We start from the raw sequence: 18,727 nt of genomic DNA on the forward strand, positions 1-18,727 counted from the left end.
TGAAGGGGACTATAAGGTCTCCCCAGAGCCTTCTCTTCTCCAGGCTGAAGAACCCCAATTCTCTCAGCCTGTCTTCATAAGAGAGGTGCTCCAGACCTCTGAGCATCTTCATGGCCCCTCTGCTGGACCTGTTATAATACCGTACTAGTTGTTATACTCTAAATTTACACTTTTCTTAAAGACTTTAAATAGTGCGAAATATCTACTGGAAAGCTGTTACAGCAGCTGATCGTCCTCATCACTTAAACCTCCTTGATATTTGAACTTCTTCATTCCTTAGTCTTCTCTTAAGTAAACCCCTGGAGATACTTTGACAAGCAAGGTGAGAAGTGTGCTGTTCCTCCAGCCTCCCAGTAAATAAAAGGGATCAATCCCAGAGATTCCAGTCAGGCATCTTTGATCGGCATGGTGTGATTGTTATCAAACAGGTCAAGGAAGCATCAATGTCATTTTCTCTTTAAGTCTCAGATTCCCATTGGCCCAAGTTTATTCAGAAATCAGGTGGCAAAAATGTTAGAGGGTATGAAATTTCTGGCCTCCTGCAGCTTTCTCAGCCCTGATGGATCCCACTCCAAGCACATTTGATCCCTGCTCACCTTCACTAGGCTTCAGTCCAGGTGTCAATCTGGTTCAAATCTGGTATTTATAGCACCAGAGTTTTAATTGGCACTGTTTGACAGAAGGTATCCCTGCCTGCAAAATCAAATGTTTTTTAAATTAAGGTTTTTGGAGGGGCTGAAATGTTGGAAAGGGAATTTTTATCTTGGTTGTAGTTTGGGTAAAGCATCTGAAACAGCTTTTTAGAGTGGCATTTTCACTAGAACACTATAAACCAAAGGTCATACTCCAGATTTGTAAAACTGCCATGTTTGCAGGTAGCATCGACGTTTGCTGTAACAAAGATTAAAGATACACGTCTGTGATTTTCTCCTGATGTTGTTAATTGCACTGTAGATTTTACAAGATTTTTTACATAAACTCTTCAGAGATACAACACATTATCCTTCCCCCCCCCAGCCCCTTCCCTTTAGAAAAGAGTAGAAGGGAGAATTTAAGAAAATAATAACCTATTTTATTATATAACCACAGGAAGTGGGAGGAGGGAAAGGTGAAGAGAACTCTAGATTAAGGGTTGATTGCTGAAATTATTTTAACTACTTTTTAATTGGCAAGCGGTTGAGTTGTTATCATCAATGAAGAGCGCGTCAACAAGCAGTATCTAAAGGGTAAACATTTAAATTGAGAAACAGTGCTTCCAAGCTCTGTAACCACCATCCATGTAGTGGAGAGTCAAGCAGTAAACATTTAAATTGAGAAACAGCGCTCCCAACCTCTGTAACCACCATCCATGTAGTGGAGAGTTAATACTGAGTGACTGGATTACAAGAATACATCCTACAAGGAATGTTAAGGGTGGGGTTTGGAGTTAAAAGTCTTTGTTGTCCTCTGTTTCTTTCTCTGAAGAGGTTGTGGAGGCAGGGCAGGAGATGCTTGCACAGCCTCCAGCTACCCTGCTTCAGAGTCTCCATCTGAAGACCTGATTCATACAGATGTAGGACATACAGGTGGATCTCCAGGGCTTGCTTTGCTGTCATTCCCTGTTAATGTGTGGTTTATAGACCTCTCGTCTAGTAGTGGACACCTCTGTTGCAGACCACATGTAAAACATCTTTGCATTCACTTGGTGCTGATTTATACTGTTTAAAGGGATGGGGACAGAACAAGTTGTTAAAAGATGAAGACATTGGAAGCTCCCCTAACTGCTTTATTATCCACCTGATATTCACCAAATGCTGGTCATTAATTACTAGTGCCTTGAAAATCAGAGCAGTTCTCTGATTCAAATTATGTTCCATCTCTGAGCCAGAGCATTTCTGTTTTCTTATCACTTCTCATTCAAGCAATTCTTCCTTCTCTGCAGTTGTTAAAGCTGAGAACCTGCTTTGTTTCCTCTTGTTTGGATCTCTTATCCATGCGAGGATATTTCTACTCCATGCCTGTTCTACCTTCATGTTGGTGAAAATCAGTGTGGATTGATAGCATAATTATTACAAACTTAAAAGTCCAGCCCTCCAGAACTAGATGTTTGCATCTGATGGCAGAACGTGGCCAACGTAAGCCATAACCATGTTCCCAGTTGGCCATCAAGTGCTTGAGGAGGGATTGAACTTGGTTTGGAACTTAGGCTGCCCTTGCAATCCTTGCAGACCTCCCAGTGAACTGGGCAGGAGAGCTCACGCTCCCAGTCACACCAAGCCCCTAACCAAAGTAATTCCCATTATACACCAGCGATAAGTTGGTCCCACAATGGCAAGGCAGGGTATGTTTCTGGAGTCACCAATACTGCTGGTCCCAGGTGAGCTGTGCTTTCAGAAATGATGGGGTTTATTTCCTGGCACGTTTGTGCTTTACTTATATATATTTTCATGCCTGCCAGCGCTCTGAAATCTAGACATGGAGTGTTGAGAGCAGGCTAGATGCAATTTTTCATGCTGCTGACATTAATTGGATGAACAGACCTTCTCAGAAGGGGCAGGGTATGGAATATGTATGGAAAAATGAGAAAATAAGGAGTTTCGCAGCTAAATAAAGACAAGTGGCTGAAAATGGTTTTTACAGCTTTGGCTTTCATAGGTTTCATTTGGGATTCTACAACCATTTTGCACAACAACGAACAAATTAAGATTCACAACACCTTTCCAAAGAAGATAATGGCTCCTGTTTTACAGATGGAGGAACAGAGGTATTGAGGCTATCATTTGAAAACAGGTCCCCTGTTTTCAGGTCCCCAGATTGCGATACATTTAAACCTAATTCTCAGAAGGATTAAATACCTCCATTTATATCCATTCGTTTGGCTTTGTTTGTGCCTAGAGTCCCTGAAAATGAGATGCGTTCCTTCCTGACTTTAGTGGTTAAAATAAGAGATCACAGATCAACTGCAGGGCCAAACTGGGACTGGGGCCTGTGTCTCCTCGTGCCACATCCCCTTTTTGTTCACTGAGTATCTGCTTTGGATCCCTGGACAAAAGGAACAGCACATTCTGCTCACTCAGTTTTCCTCTGCTCTCTTGAACCATTGGATGTCATAGGGACAATATTGTCTGGGTTATTGATAGACTTTATGGAGTCATTTTACCTTGTCTCTCTAACCATCAAGAAATCATCTTCAGATTTTCGCTATTAAGTTTCTTGTTGTAAAACTTGCATGAAAATGCAGTTAGAATCATTTGCATCACCTGGTTTTTTGTTGTTTTGTGGATTTTTTTTCAGCATACAACAGTTTTGCCCTTCGTATTAATTGAGATGAGAACAACACATCATCAGTATCCCAGCAGGAGCTGTGGACTGGCTGCGGTGTGCACCTTCGCTGTTGGCTATATTTTATGGTAAGGGCTCTACACGCTGTGTTTTCATATTGTATTGGGGGTTTTGTACTGCTAAATTTGGGCACATTTTTCATTATGGATATAATCGCTAACAGATTCACGCTGCATGCCTCGTTTGGTCCAAGACCTGGGCTTTGTCTGGTTTCCCCAGATGCTTATATTTTTAGAAAGTAGATGCCAAACCTCACACAACAGGAATTTGTTGAACAATCCCATGTAAGCAGTGGTCTTTCCAAGGGTACATTTTTCAACCTTTTTCAAGCTAAATGTTTTTCTTGGACCTTCGTTTTATTGCTTAGGGGTTTTGTTCTATCAAATAAAATTGAGAATAGGCAAATGATTCCCTGCATCAGTATTTAAGTGGCAACAGAAAAGATAGAACATTGTCTTTTTTCTTTGCTAGTTCATAACTTCTTTCTGTAAAATTGATTACAGAATAAGCCAGTAATCCAAACACTCTAAAGTTTGTTTTCAAAAATGCAAATGTTTGTGAAAAATTAAACTAAAACAGAAGTAACCTTTCTTACACAGCATTAAATTAAGTCTTTGGGCAGTTTCTATTCAAGCAACTGACTGACACGACAGAGTTTGTTTACTTTGGTCACTGTAGCATTTTATTTCCACTAAGCTTTTGTTTTATTTACAATGCTCCTTTGATACCATGTATCCTTTATCCTTTCTGCAAACATTTCACGACCCCCTGTTTACTTCTCATCTTCTTTCTTCTCACCTCACAATACCCTTCCCTCGGCTAAGAGGGTATTTTCCAAAATTGTGGATAATGCTGCTTTTTCCACCAGTCAAGTGAGACAAAACTAATGGGGGAGGAACATGGGCTCAAGACAGTACTTTGCAACTTGCCCCTTTTGATCTGGTGAGAGAGACGCTGTTATTCATACACATCCTTGCACAGAATGATCATAAAATGCTCATAATCCAACTGAAGTGGGATGTTGTGTCCCAGGACAGCAGTCACATTCTGCCTTTTGCTTTTATAAACATACATATCCTTCTTAAAAAATTACAATATTTGTAATTGTAAGATAAGTACTGCCTCATGCAAAAAGGCATGTAATGATGCCTTCAGGAGAAAGGATTTATTTAATTTTTTTTTAACCTGTATATAATAATACATAACTGTGGTATTTCTCAACCTTCCTCTGAAGGGTGCCTGGAGACAGGTTGGCAGAGTTGCTGGACCTGTGATCTGACCTCCTATGGCAACTCCTGTTTTCTCAAATTCATCTGAGTAGACACCTGCTATCCAATAGGCATAGAAAATTGAAACAAACCAGTTTTGAGTGTGAAATAAAACTAGAGGTGTCTTAGACTCACCTTCTTCCAAGTTGTGATTTCTCTAAAGGTGGTATGAGACAATTGCTTATTCAGCCTAAAGGTCATTCTCCTAAATTCTGCACTTACAGCCTGTTTTTCCTTCTAATTTTATGAAAGAAGGTCTTTGGGGAAGACTGGAGGCAGACACAGGCTACACTGTGCCGTCATCTGCAAGTTCTGCATGTATTCATCCTGCAAGTGTTATTGAAGCCTCTCTCCAAGATTTGGTTGACCAAATCTTGTCTGAATGATACCAATACAATGTATCTGACATTCACAGCTTGGGAAAATCTACCAGAAAGTATGAAAAGTGGAGGTTTTTTCATCCCTCTCACTCAGAGCGTGCCTGCCTTTCACAGGAGAGGTCTGCTGTCTTCCTTCTGCTGAGTGACCACGTTGAAGTAGAGGCCTTAATCACGTAGAGGGTTTGGAATTACTTAATTCAGATTTTCTGCCCTTGTTGGTGTACCCTTTAGGCCCTTCAAGCTTAGAAGGTGCATTAAAATGTGACTAGAACTGCAAATGACCCAGTGACATACTGCCTGGTGGAACTTCCTTCCTCTGTACCTCTGGTTGTCCATGATTCCCCTGATGGAACTTAGTTCTTGGTTTATGTTTTTTTACCTGTAAGTTAGGGATCTGCCACTTGAGAATTTGTCCTTCTCCCTATGTCATTTTTCCTCTCAGCAGAAGTGTTTTCACTGCAACTCTTTCAGTATAAAGTAGGGACAGTTGCTGATCAGATGTTCTCAATCTTTTCCCCCTGAATTTTGAACTCTCTTCCCACCTCAGCTGAGACCTTCTTACCACGCTACTTGATACATGTGTCATGTCGCACTTTGTACTGGGAAGGATCATATAGGAGGATATTCTTTAGGTTTGATTCCACTAATGTTTTTTTCAACTCCAAGTAGAGGATAGGTCCTGTTTTATTTCATATGTGACTGAATCCTTCACGTATGGAAGAGACGGTGGAGTAGCCAGCTTTTTATTAGGTATATTTGATAAATGAGATAAATGAGGAAAAAATGAATAGAATCACTGAAGCTGGAAGAACACAGCCAAATAACTTGATATCCCCTGAGCATTATTCAGAGACGTGTTATCTGAGAAACAGCCTTTCTTGAAGAGTAAAACCTTTTTCTATTTTTCTTTCTTTCTTTTTGTTGGGGAGCATTTGAGTAGGCACACTTAGCTCATGTGCTCTCTGCAAGGGGGAGCTCTCTTTTGCTCTTAAGGAACCGTGCCCAGAAGAGCATTCACAGACTTGCGTTGCCTGTCGCAGACCATACATGGACTTTCAGGATCAAGGCCATGGGATAAGACGGGAAAGGCCGATTGGCTTTATTTAGTATGGCTTGAAAAGGTCACAGTTTGTGTTGAATTGTTAAATCTAGACAGTGCTAAGAAAACCCAAGAGCTTGCCAGTACTACCAGAAAATACTGCCAATGGGTGTATGGAGTTGGTTGTCAAGGAACAGAAAAGAGCCAGAAATGTGTTGCTCCTTGTAATAAGAATGACCTCATGGTAACTAGTATCAGAGCCTAATATGTCCCTAAAATAAACTGAGACAAATACGTTTATTTAAAATGGTTTTCTTGTTCCCTCTGCTTTTGAGCCCTTGAGGGTGCCAAAAAAGCAGACCCTAAGAACCTGACTCCAGTGCTCCAGTCGTGCTGGGCTACATGTTTGGGAACAAAAGGCTTGGTCTGCTCTCTTGTTGATATCTCAAATCCACTAGGAGCTGCCTCCACGCGTGCCAAGCTTGGACTTGATTCATTCTTTGATAAATCTGTTTAAAGAGCTCAGGTACCTTTAAACTTTCACTTGAAAATGAAGTTTCTCTTGAAGTGGCTTTAGGAGAGTTATTTAGATTTGCTGAGGGAGAGCGGTTAGATGGGGTAATTTGCTGAATTTTTCTTGAACAAATTTAAGAAAGGAATGTACACTGAGAATTTGGAATTAATTTGATATCAGTGCTGTCAGCCTTGCTGTAGGATTTCCACCAGCCATTCTCCATAGAAGGAGAGGAAGATCAGAAAGAGCAGATCTTGGCAAAGGGTGCAGACTGCAAGGACAAACCTTGACATTCAGAAGAGAGGGGTGGAGAGTTAGAGCATGAAACTTGGTGGGAATTGACAGCCGTATCGATAAAAGAGGGCAGGACTGAGAAACCAGAAGGATCTCTGAGAAACCAGGAGGATCTCTGAGAAACCAGAAGGATCTCTGAGGTGGCTGGTACCAATGGAGCAGGAGAGACACGGTGTGGCTGTGCTGGGGTGTGCTCTGAGGGTCTGTGTGTAGGGAGGAGATCAGGGACGCTGTTGGAAGTGAGCACAGGGGACAGAATTCAATGGAGGAACGACATGGGGAAAACCCAAGTGAAAAGTCCTTCAGGCCAAGTGAAAGAGATGGCCTAGAACTATGGGTGAAAAAAGAGAAACGGGTAAGGAAACGTTCAGCTCACACATCAGCAGCTTGAGAGCTGAAATCAGGCAAGTAAAGTGGGAAAAACTGGGAGGGGGGGAGAGAGAGAGACAGGCTTTGAAATGGGAGTGGAAGGCTGATGGAGAGGTGGGTGATAGATGAGACAATGCAGAGGAGGAGAAAAGAGTTGGAGCCAGAGCTACTCAGAACAGGAAAGAGTAGGAAGAAGTAGAAGCAGCAGAAATAGGTCAGAAGAAGATTAGCATCCCCTGTACCTGACCCAGAAGGAGGGTGGGAGCAGAAAGGCTTTCAGCGAGAGGAGGCTGCGCGGATCCTCAGCCTGTTGGGCCTGACATCGCCATTATGGACTGTTAGATTCCGGCTCCCCTCCGCCTCCACATCCTCCAATGTTGCAGTCAAAGCAACAGTACAATCACAGATGACATGCACGGATAATACATTCTCACTTGTGCAGCTCCTTAAAATACAGCTCAAGAAGGCATAGCAACCGCTACTATATTTAAAATGAAATATTATTTATCAAAATAGATGACTTCCCAAGATGACAACACCTTGCAGTGAATCTGCGGAGTTTCTTTCATTCCAGCTACCTTTACATAAACACAAATCTCTGCGAGGCTTTGTTCATCCAGAGGATGCCAGCATCATGTCATGCTGAGAACTTTTTGTATGTGCCATTATTTGCAGCTGCAGTTTTCCAGGACTTGTCTTCTTCTGACTGCATAAAGCACTCCATACCAGTAGCACAGTCCTGTGGGTCACATATTGTTCAGCACCACTTGGGTCGATGGAGAAGAATCCAGTGTAAGAAACTGGAACATCAGGAGATGATTGCTTTTATTTCCTATCTGATGACTGTTTATTGAACTTATTTTTCAGTATTTAAAATTTCTAAACAACGTACATTCTTAGTATCAGTAACTTTCACCTGGTTGGCTGGTATTATAAGGACCCCAGCATCTTAGAGAATCACAGAATCATCTAGGCTGGAAGAGACCCTCGGGATCATCGAGTCCAGCCATCCACCCTACTCTAAAGTTCTCCCCTACACCATATCCCCCAACACCACATCTAAACGGTTCTTAAACACAGCCAGGGATGGTGACTCAACCACCTCCCTGGGCAGCCTGTTCCACTGCCCGACCACTCTCTCTGTGAAGAATTGTTTCCTAATGGCCAGTCTAAACCTACCCTGGCACAACTTGAAGCCATTACCCCTTGTCCTATCATCTGTAACTTGGATGTGGCTGAGAACAATTCTGATTAGATACAAAACAAGCTGGCCTATGTTTTGGTGGGGAAAAAGAAGACAAATCATAAGGATTTATGAAAATGTGCCTCACGTCACTTCAGTCAGTATTAGAAACCAAGTGTAGACCAGATTTAGTGTGGGTCATTGTGCTCCTGCCTCTGAAGGCACAGGGTTGGTCCCTACTCTATAACCACAAATGATTTGTTCGTTCAAGTTTTGAATGACTCAGCTGCTGTAAGCCCGTCACCTCCTTTGGGAGACATTCCACAATTTAATAGTTCTGGGTAAAGTTCTTACTTTCTGTGGAAGAGTGATGCTAGGAAAGAACATGAAATAGAAGCATAGGTAATGCCCGTGTTCTGCTGTTTGGTAAAGAGGAGCCAGAACAGGAACTGGCCTAGGATTTGCTTGGGAACAAGGATTGAGCCAGTCACCACAAACCTGAACAGCACAGAAGATGTGGGAAAGGATTTGCTGCTGCAAGAACCAGAAAGGAACTGCCATAGTAGATCAGAGTAGTCACTTATCCAGGCTTCAGCTGTAGCTAATGTCAGATGCTTCAGGAGAAGGTTTATCAGGCTATTTTGGAGTAACCAGCCTATAAGGCCTTGGATACTTCAGCCATGATGGTTTATATACCTTGTATTCTTGCAGTTTAAGCATACCTGTGCACTTCCATATTGTACAGTCTCCTGACTTCAGAAGCTTGCTACAGTTGCATGATATGGCCCAGAGAAGAGGGGTAGACTAAATAGACTTTCCAACTTCTAAGCTTCAAAACTGTTTTGAATATCTTGATCTAACACTGAGAGATAGGGTAGAGTATTCCAGAGGCTAATTAAATATCATGCAGAAAGATATTTCCTTTATCAGAATTGAATTTCTTGTCTCTGAGTTCTGTTGAAGTGCTTCTTCTGTTATGAGGAAGAGCACTGGGACTTCTTCAGGCATTTTATGACATGCATTATTATTCTGTGTCCTTTCATTCATTGCTCTTGAAAAGTTACACAGCCCCTCATCTAGTAGTTCCTGTTTCCGGAACATGTCGTACTGATTGTTGTTTGGCTGCAGATTTCACTAAGGACTCAACTTGGGCAGGAAGTGGGTGGAGACTCTCAGAGTTCAGACCACAATGTGCTGTCAAGCTGTGATGCCTCTGCAATTGTATTCACAGAGTCACAGAATGGTAGGGGTTGAAGGGGACCTCTGGAGATCATCTAGTCCAACCCCCCTGCCAAAGCAGGTCCACTCAGAGCAGGTTGCGCAGGAATATGTCCAAACATGGAGACTCCACCACCTCTCTGGTCAGCCTGTTCCAGGGCTCTGCCACCCTCAAAGTGAAGAAGTTCCTCCTCATGTTTGGATGGAACTTCTTGTGTTCAAGTTTGTGCCCATTACCTCTTGTCCTGTCACTGGGCACCACTGAAAAGAGACTGGCCCCATCCTCCTGACACCCACCCTTTAAGTATTTATAGGCATTGATCAGATGCCCCCTCAGTCTTCTCCAGACTAAAAAGACCCAAGTCCCTCAGCCTTTCCTCATAAGAGGGATCTTCTAGTCCTGTTCAAACTCCCGTAGCTGAGAGCAGTCATCGTGAAAGAACAACCATTTTCTGCAACATGGCTCCCATGGCCAAACCTTTCAGGTGTTGTGGTTATCTACCATTACCTCCACTCATTGAACTTGCCTGTACCAGGACTACATTTCCTACACGCTGTTGTAAAACCTACATTGCTCAAAGCAACAGGTAGAGCACACGTAAACCACAAGATCCCCACAATTTTTTGTAGTTACTTTTCCTCGTGAACAAAACGTCTGTAGCCAAAGAATAAATATACATGTATCTTCTCTACATAGTTTTCATTTCCTCCTGATTACTTTGATGGGAGACGTACACAACATCTACTCTACACTAGAAGTGAAAAACAGTCACAAAGTCAAAATTCTGACAGATTTTTTAAAAAGAAGCAATATTGTGTGTTTTCAGATAGCTTTTTCTGAGTTCTAGACCAGCTGGTTGAAAGTTTCTGAAAATCACCACTTTTTTTAACAGACATTTTAATTTGAATACAATGTGTGAATATTTCCATTCCTTCTTTTCTTACCAGTTCTAAAAAAAATGGCTAAATGAGCTCCATGACCTGTAACACATTCATCTTTGAAAACACATGGTGAAGGCTACATCAGCTGCCATGGAACCAAAAAACAGGGAGGTTCAAGTTAATTTTATCTTCTCAAAGTAGCCCGTCCAGTTTTAGCTTAAACTTTTTCTCCTCAGTTTATTTTTATCTGAACGACCCATTTTTTATACCTGTTCAATAAAAGGGTCTTAAATTGGATCTAGATTTGCACTCCTAAGTAAATCCTAATGCATGCTCCCCTGCGCTTATCTAATAATGAGGTTGGCCAGGAATAATGAGTACTAGAATTGCAACATTGAAGTCATTCATTAACGTTAGTAATCAGCAATCTTGTGTGGAAGCTTTATGCCCACAGTTGATCAGCCCTTTATTGTGCGGCGTCAACATAGCAGGAACGAAGGCCATCAGGTGAGGTTTCCATGGCAGCAGCCATCCCTTTGCTGCTCCCGTTGGTGGAGTAGACAATGCAGGAACAGCCGGTGTGTCACCACTCAGTGGAGAGAAAGCTAATATTACTCCATCCCAATGTCCCCAGCACCATGGTATGGCTCATTTTAAGGAAGATTAGGTGGGTTTGTGAACATAGAATCATAGAATCATAGAATTGCCCAGGCCGGAAGGGACCTCCAAAGGTCATCTAGTCCGACCTCCCTGCAGTCAGCAGGGACACCCCCAACTAGACCAGGTTGCCCAGGGCCTCATCGAGCCTCTCCTTGAATATCTCCAGGGATGGGGCCTCAACCACCTCCCTGGGCAACCTGTTCCAGTGCTCCACTACCCTCACAGTAAAGAACCCCCTCCTAATCTCCAGTCTAAATCTGCTCCCCTCCAGCTTGAAGCCATTGCCCCTCGTCCTGTCACTACAGGCCTTTCTAAGCAGGTTCTCCCCAGCCTTCCTGTAGGCCCCCTTCAGGTACTGGAAGGCTGCTATTAGGTCTCCCCGGAGCCTCCTCTTCTCCAGGCTGAACAACCCCAGCTCCCTCAGCCTGTCCTCGTAGCAGAGGTGCTCCAACATCATCTCCCAAGCGGTGCTTGGTACCTCTTGTGCTCAGAGGATGAGTTCCTACGATGTGGCTGCGCCGGGGCCAGGTGTAGAAGAGCCACACTGAACACAGGAGCAGTGTCACCAGGCAATGAATGGCAGCAGAGAGCAGGATTCATTGGCTGGATTTAGAAAATATTTGCTCTTTCCAGCATAAATGCATTCTAGTAAGTCCCACTTCTACTTGGTTCATGAAGTTGGCTATGTAGGTGCAGTTTAGAAGGTCCCATGAAAAGTCCCTGTATAATAAAGTGCTGGGCAGTTCCATCACACCAGGGAAAAGAAGTGGAGAAGAAGCACTGGGTGTTTTTTCAAGCTTTTTCATTGAGCTTGTTTTTCACAGAATGATCCTAAAACAAAGGCAAATGAAACTTAAAAACTTCAGGCAATAATAGACACTCCCTGCTAAGCCAACCTGGGTGTAGAGGACATCCCATTACCTTCTACCCAACTCTTCTTCTTCTTCTTCTTCTTCTTCTTCTTCTTCTTCTTCTTCTTCTTCTTCTTCTTCAGTCAAGATGAGTATGGTATCCCCTGTTACCATGGGTTACACAGGAACCCTTTTTTTTTTTTCACAGATACATTCATCATGTCAGGTTAATTCTGGCACAGAAGAATGTTGTGGAAAAGAACTGTAAAGTACAGAGATCATTTTCCATATGTGAACTCATTTGGAGAAAGGGTTTTTAATCTGCATTTAGATCATGCAGATTAATTTACTGACACATGTAAATTCCTACATGAAGTGTCCAACTGTTGAGGGTTTGGCTGTAATAAAAGCTTTTCGAAGGAGGAGGGAAGCTATGACAACCATGTACATTTCCAGGGTGATGGAGAGTCGTTAAACAGGGATTCTGTACTCTCATTTATGGTAACAGTTTTGGGTGGACTTGTGTGTCTCAGCCCTTTGGGAGCCTGTGACTGTTGATCTAGAGATCAAAAGATTTCCTTAAACAAATGCAAGTATCAGCAAGTGCAACAAATCATATAGACATGGAAATCCCCCTCAATAATAGTCTGTGCAGCTGCTGGGTCTTCTCTAGCTGTGCTTCACTGGGAGCTTCTCTCTCAAATTGCTGGGTCAGAAAGGAAGAGATTTATGTCTTTGGAGAGGGCTCAGCAGCTCACGGGCCCCAGCCTGTCTCCACTGAGTGCTTTTCCCAGCACCCTCCGTGATGTTTGCTCAGTTCTTTGGCAGCATTTGCCTTTCTTAGCTTCTGCCTGCTGGAAGGTATGGACTCGCTCTGCTCCCTCTGACTTCACTACTCATCACATCAGATCTCAAGGCAAAAGCTGTCCCTTCAGAGGGTGCAGGTGTCCATGATGGTCACACAGAGGGTACAGGTGTCCATGGTGGTCACACACAGCCAAACCACCAACCTAGAGTGCTTCATCAGGCTGTGTTACAGCGAAGCTGACACCGTGTCCCTTGGGTCAGCACACCAAGAGTCCACACTGGAGCTGAGTGCTAAAAATCTCTGTGTCATCAGCAAACCACCGTCATTCCTTTTCCTTTACTGTATGTTGAGTGTGGAGCTGGGCAGAATTTCACTGATAAAGTGGTTTCCTGTGTTTTTAGAAAAAAAAAATATCCTACTTAGAGAAAAATTATTAGAGGAAAAATTATTATCCCAGTTAGATAGCAGGTAACTGAAAGAAGAGGAGGAGCAACCTAAAACACAGGTGCTGGAGGAATTACTCTCAAAGAGAAGCTTCTGGCAAACCCAAAAACTGACGTTCTTGCCAGGTGTAGCGAGGAGAAGCAGCAGAAACACACAAAAGTGTGCAAAATGGAAGAAAGACACTGCAGAAAGGAGAGTTGAGCTATGTAGGAGAACCTGGAATGCTCTTTGGGTAAAGAACCTGCTTGGAACGGAGGGAGCTGCAGTTTCCACTCTGCCACACAAAACGGGTGTGTATTCCCTGTAAATATAAATGCAGCAAGGAAATACCTACCTACAGCAGAACGTGAAAAGCTGTCCGACTGCTCATATTAAATTTAAAACAAAGCAGCAAGAATGTGGGAAATCAGTCATAGTTTCAGCATTTGTGATGTCTGTTCTGGGTGGATGTCATCCAAGGGCTCCAGTTCAGTTGCAACTTCCAGTTCTTTCAAATAATGGCTTTTCAGGTAACAGCAGCCCAAGCTGCTTTTGAAAAAAAAGGGCTGTAAGAGTCAGTGCTTGTTATTTTGTGTTTTGTTTCAGGGTGTGCTGGATCCACCACGTCACAGGAGTGTGGGTGTACCCGCTTCTTGAGCACCTCAGCCCAGGAGTCAAAGTAATCTTTTTTGCAGCTGTTACCGTAGTAATTAACATATTCTACTTGGTGGGAGAGGTTTTGAACAACTACATCTGGGATACCCAAAAATGTGAGTATTGTTTTAAGAATATTAACTCCTGAAATACACCATTGCAACTTGAGTGTGCTCCCCTGAAAGTCGAGAAGGTTTTCAGCTGGCTAAAACAAAGGAGAATGACAAAAGTTCCACTGAAATGTCTTGCTTGCTCTTAAAAGCATCCGGGTGAACAGAATGGCTGCTTAAGAGGATGATGAGCTATGAATATGTATTCTTTTTTATAACTTCCAATACTATTTTAAGAGCTGTTGGCAATTACCTGAGAGGTTTACAACCCACTTGGTTTACAACCCACTTATTAGCTGATGAACCCATTAAATGCAGCTAGAATAAAGTAGCATTCTGTGGGAGTGCTGTTAATGGGTGCTTAGACTTAGAAATAAAAATGTATTCTTTTAGTATTTGCAGGTATGAGGTGTTTTCTGCTTATAAATTTACTCAAGGAGAATGAAAATGTTCGTGTAAGTTAATAGGAATGAAAAATCACCTTAGTGCAGGGGAAACATAACTGTGCAGGCTCTACATCATCTACCCCGCATCGGCCACCCCTTGCTGAGGAAAAGGGAAAAAAAGACAAACACAAGATTAAATCTACTCATTTAATCTATGAAAGTTGTCTTTCATTTATCAAACCACTGCAGGAGCAAATCACAACTGGAGTGAAATCCATGCTCCGTGGGAGTTCTGCCATTACTTGCAATAAGCAAACAACTTTCATAATGGCCACAGGAGCAAATCACAACTGGGGTGAAATCCATGCTCCGTGGGAGTTCTGCCATGACATTGGTTGGGGCAGTAACACGTTGGGACGCTGTGAGCAGTTTGTATCCCCTCGTGGGGAACCTCGTGTGCGCTGGTTAATACACCCTAAATTCACATAGTAGTTTATTGCACACACAAATCTCTTTTAACAAGTCCTCCAGTACTAGGTAGAACCTAATGCCAGAAGCTCAAAGCACTTTTATTTGCCGTTTGCTGATATTAGCACCTGGTTTTGCCGTAGCCTGTTTTTCAGTTCTCAGTTTGATGTCACGTTCACATCCATTTGACTTATTTAAGTTAATTCAGGAAACAAGCTCCTAATTCACATCCATATTTAAGTTAATTCAGGAAACAAGCTCCTAAAAAAAAGGCAGACGCAAGGAATAATTTCGCTCGACCTAAGTCCTGTATGAAGAATAATAGTGTGGTGAAAAATCACATGTTCTTACCGAGTCCATGAATAAGTAAGTGGTGGAAAATCTCCCTCACTACTCGACAGAACGCGTAACGAAATCCCTGGTTCTTGTGGTCCTCCACCCTAGAGGAGCTAACATCAATCCAGTCATTCTTCCAACCTCTTCTGATGTTCACCACGGCCTTATTATCCTCACCAGCGTTTCCTCGATTTGGTTAAAGAATATTGATCCAAATTCCTTTGTGGCTCAAACCAGAAGATGCCATGAGTCACCTGCTGATGTGCTGTGCTTCAAGCACTTTGAATAACCCTAACCTGCAGCGTAGGGTGTGCACACCACCACCAGCAGAGATGTAAAATAATGCCAGACTTGGGAAAATATTGTTTGAAAAATGTACATTTCAAAGGGGCTTTTGAGCAGTAAGCTTGCAAATTAAAGCAGGCTGCCGTGAGAAGATTTCTGGGGTGAAAAGGGGGTTGTTTGGGTTTGGAGGTGGGTTTTTTTTTTTTATCCTTTTCCTCTGGAGATGCATTAAATAAAACCTCACCACTGACAAAATGATTTGCAGTTAGTTTTTCCAAGTTAAACCACAAACATGGTAGGCAAGGAAAAATTTGCCCTTTGTACAAGCCAGTGTCTGTCCACAGTTTTGAGGGTATCTGCATCCCTGCCAAACTATGCGATGCATCTGCTGCAGAAGAAAGGAAAAGAGGCTCTTTTAAAAAGGCAAATAAAACAGCTCATTTAAAACTATTGGAAAAGTTCCTCCTTCCAGCAGAAAGCAGAAGGCTCCAGATTGGCTCTGGAGGAGCCTTGTAAAGCCACTGTAATCTTTTGGCCCCGGCCTCTTGTTTTGGTTGTTAAACCTTCAGCTGTGGCTCTTCCATGAGAGGGGTTGGCCAACAGCACCCAGGGCCATTGTCCTTGGGCTGCTGGGAAGGCACAACTGCGGAGCTGCCGTGCTAAAAGAAGCAACACAGAAACAAATGGCTTCCTAACTACAGATGGGCCTTATTGTTTGCCATATTGGAATTAATTAACTGTTGTTTTGAAGTGACTTTTGGTGTGCCTACTGTCTTTGCACACTTTTGTTGTGCCTACCGGCCAGCAGGTCAAGGGAGGTCATTCTGCCTTGTGTTTTTGAAGTGACTTTTGGTGTGCCTACCGTCTTTGCACACTTTTGGTGTGCCTACCGGCCAGCAGGTCAATGGAGGTCATTCTGCCCCTCTACTCTGCACTGGTGAGGCCACAACTGGAATCCTGTGTCCAGTTCTGGGCTCCCCAGTTCAAGAGGGACAGGGAACTACTGGAAAGGGTCCAGCGTAGGGCTACAAAGATGATTCAAGGACTGGAGCATCTCCCTTATGAGGAGAGACTGAAAGAGCTGGGACTCTTTAGTCTGGAGAAGAGAAGGCTGAGGGGAGACCTTATTAATGCCTACAAGTATCTCAAGGGCGGGCTGAGGGAGGAGGGAACCAGACTCTTTTCAGTAGTTGCCAGTGAGAGGACGAGGGGCAACGGGCACAAGTTGGAACATAAGAGGTTCCACTTAAATATGAGGAGAAACTTCTTCACGGTGAGGGTGACAGAGCCCTGGAACAGGCTGCCCAGGGAGGGTGTGGAGTCCCCTTCTCTGGAGATTTTCAAGACCCACCTGGATGCAGTCCTGAGTGGCATGATCTGACATGCTGTGGGTGGTCCTGCTTTAGCAGGGGAGTTGGACTAGATGATCTCTATGGTCCCTTCCAACTCTAAAAATTCAGTGAAATTCAGTGAAATTTGCGTCTATTGCACTAGCAGGTGATCTTACTTGCGACTGGATTTTCCTCTCGGTGTTCTCCAACATTGCTTCTCTTTCGCCTTCAGCCCTCAGAAGGCTTTCTTTTCCAGCCTGCAGCAGGCCTGCAGACCTCCAAAAGAAATATTTGTGTTTGAGATGTCTGGCAGAGAGGGCTTAGTCAGAAGAACAATACTTGTGTCAGATACCAATAGTAATTCATTGTCCAGGAACAGGCATATGAAATAGCTGAATGTTTTCATTGCCAGAAAAAACAAAATTTGCTGCCCAGCCCAGGCTTTGCTCAGCATAGAAAAGAGACAAGTCCTGCAGCAAGGATAAGTGCTTCAAGGAGCCTGACACTCAGCTCAGCCCTCTGATATTGCTGAAAGACATGGTCGTTGCAAGAAGAGAGAGGCAGTGATTGATTCTTCTTTCTTGTACTCTCAAAAAAGAGAGATGCACTTGCCAATATTTAAAATTTCAATGATGAAAGGGTGGGGTGGGATGTCAAATTCTGAAATTCTGAAACACACTTTCAAATAAAGTCAGCTGCTGAGCTTCAGCTATAATAGCATCTACTTTAATTTGCCTGTAGGGGAGCAGAGAAGGTGAGGGAACTATCTGTTCCCAGACCCTTGCAGCAGCCAGAGGCTGAGCCTGCGGCAGGGGGTTAGGCTGGTTTGAAAATGGTCTGGAGGGAAGGTTTTGAGCTTCATTACTGGACAACCACGGCCATCAGGTGTGCAGATGTTCTTTATAGCAGGTGTGGTGACACATGTATGAACATGTCAGCAAGTAGGGGAGAGACAACAGCAATCAAGGGGAAAGAAAGATTAACGCCTTAGAAGAACCTCTCTAAGTAAACTCTTCATTTTCATTCATTGAGAGATTTTTAAAAGCTGTTCTCCATGTGTTTTCAGGTATTGAAGAAGGAAAAGAAAAGCCAAAATTGGACTGAACACTAGAGGCAACATGGAGGGTTCTTCATGGCTCCATGGAAGATTTCTCATCCCCAGTAGAGGTTGGCATGGAGAGGAATCTTTTGGGAAGGAGGATGTTTAATGAGCCCTCTGCTCAGTGCAAGGATATTTTTGGGTTTTATATGGAGGGAAAATGATTTTAGCTAAGAATAATAATAATGTTTCAACCTCCGTTCCTGTTTCTCCATGCTTGCATGTGACATACACATATAAGATGTATATTTATCTCCAAGGCATTCTCAATGTGTGTTTCTTGCGTCAAATAAGTCATTAGATCTTTTCACCTCCACCAAGAAGAACGAGTCCATTCTCTGTATTGTTTGAGAAAAGCTTAACCAGATAGGTCTAATATGGGGAAACAAAGCAACCCTCTATATTTCAAAGTACAGTGTAACACTATAATAGAAGCTAATTGCATGAATGTATCCGAAGAAGAATTCAATCTGACTGAAATATTAATGTAACACTATGTAAGAGCTGCCTTAAATCGGTGATGTTAAAAATTTTTTTCAGTCCAGTAAAATCTCATTTGCAGACGATCCAAATATGACACAACTTTTCTTAAATAGACCCAAATAAAGATCAAATTATCCCCACGTTTCTGTTTCTTCATGCTTATTCTTGAAATTCTAGATATCCTTTGAATGGTGCATTTTCAGATTTTCCGGTATCAACTGTAGATGATATTATTTGTACATGAGGATTTTTTTTTTCTTATTTTCCTAGTACAAAGCCTGATCCTGCATTTTCAAGTTGTAAGTTCTCAATAGATGGGCTGAGCCGTTAGTGTTGTCCCAGAGAGAGCATTTAAGCCCTACTTC

General features: G+C 42.9%; 1 protein-coding gene across 1 annotated transcript in view; it reads left to right on the top strand.

Moving 5' to 3' along the window:
• AIG1 (androgen-induced 1) overlaps positions 1 to 18,502 on the top strand; it is a 109,989-nt gene extending 91,487 nt beyond the window's left edge. Inside the window, exons 3-5 of the mRNA XM_014939550.1 lie at positions 3,274 to 3,389; positions 13,817 to 13,980; positions 17,847 to 18,502. Coding sequence (XP_014795036.1) covers positions 3,274 to 3,389; positions 13,817 to 13,980; positions 17,847 to 17,884 — 318 coding nt within the window. The 3' untranslated portion in view covers positions 17,885 to 18,502. The remainder of the gene's footprint in view (positions 1 to 3,273; positions 3,390 to 13,816; positions 13,981 to 17,846) is intronic.
• Positions 18,503 to 18,727: the final 225 nt, after the last annotated feature.

Source organism: Calidris pugnax, unplaced genomic scaffold (assembly GCF_001431845.1).
Source record: "Calidris pugnax isolate Ruff unplaced genomic scaffold, ASM143184v1 scaffold57, whole genome shotgun sequence".
Classification (NCBI taxonomy): Eukaryota; Metazoa; Chordata; class Aves; order Charadriiformes; family Scolopacidae; genus Calidris; species Calidris pugnax.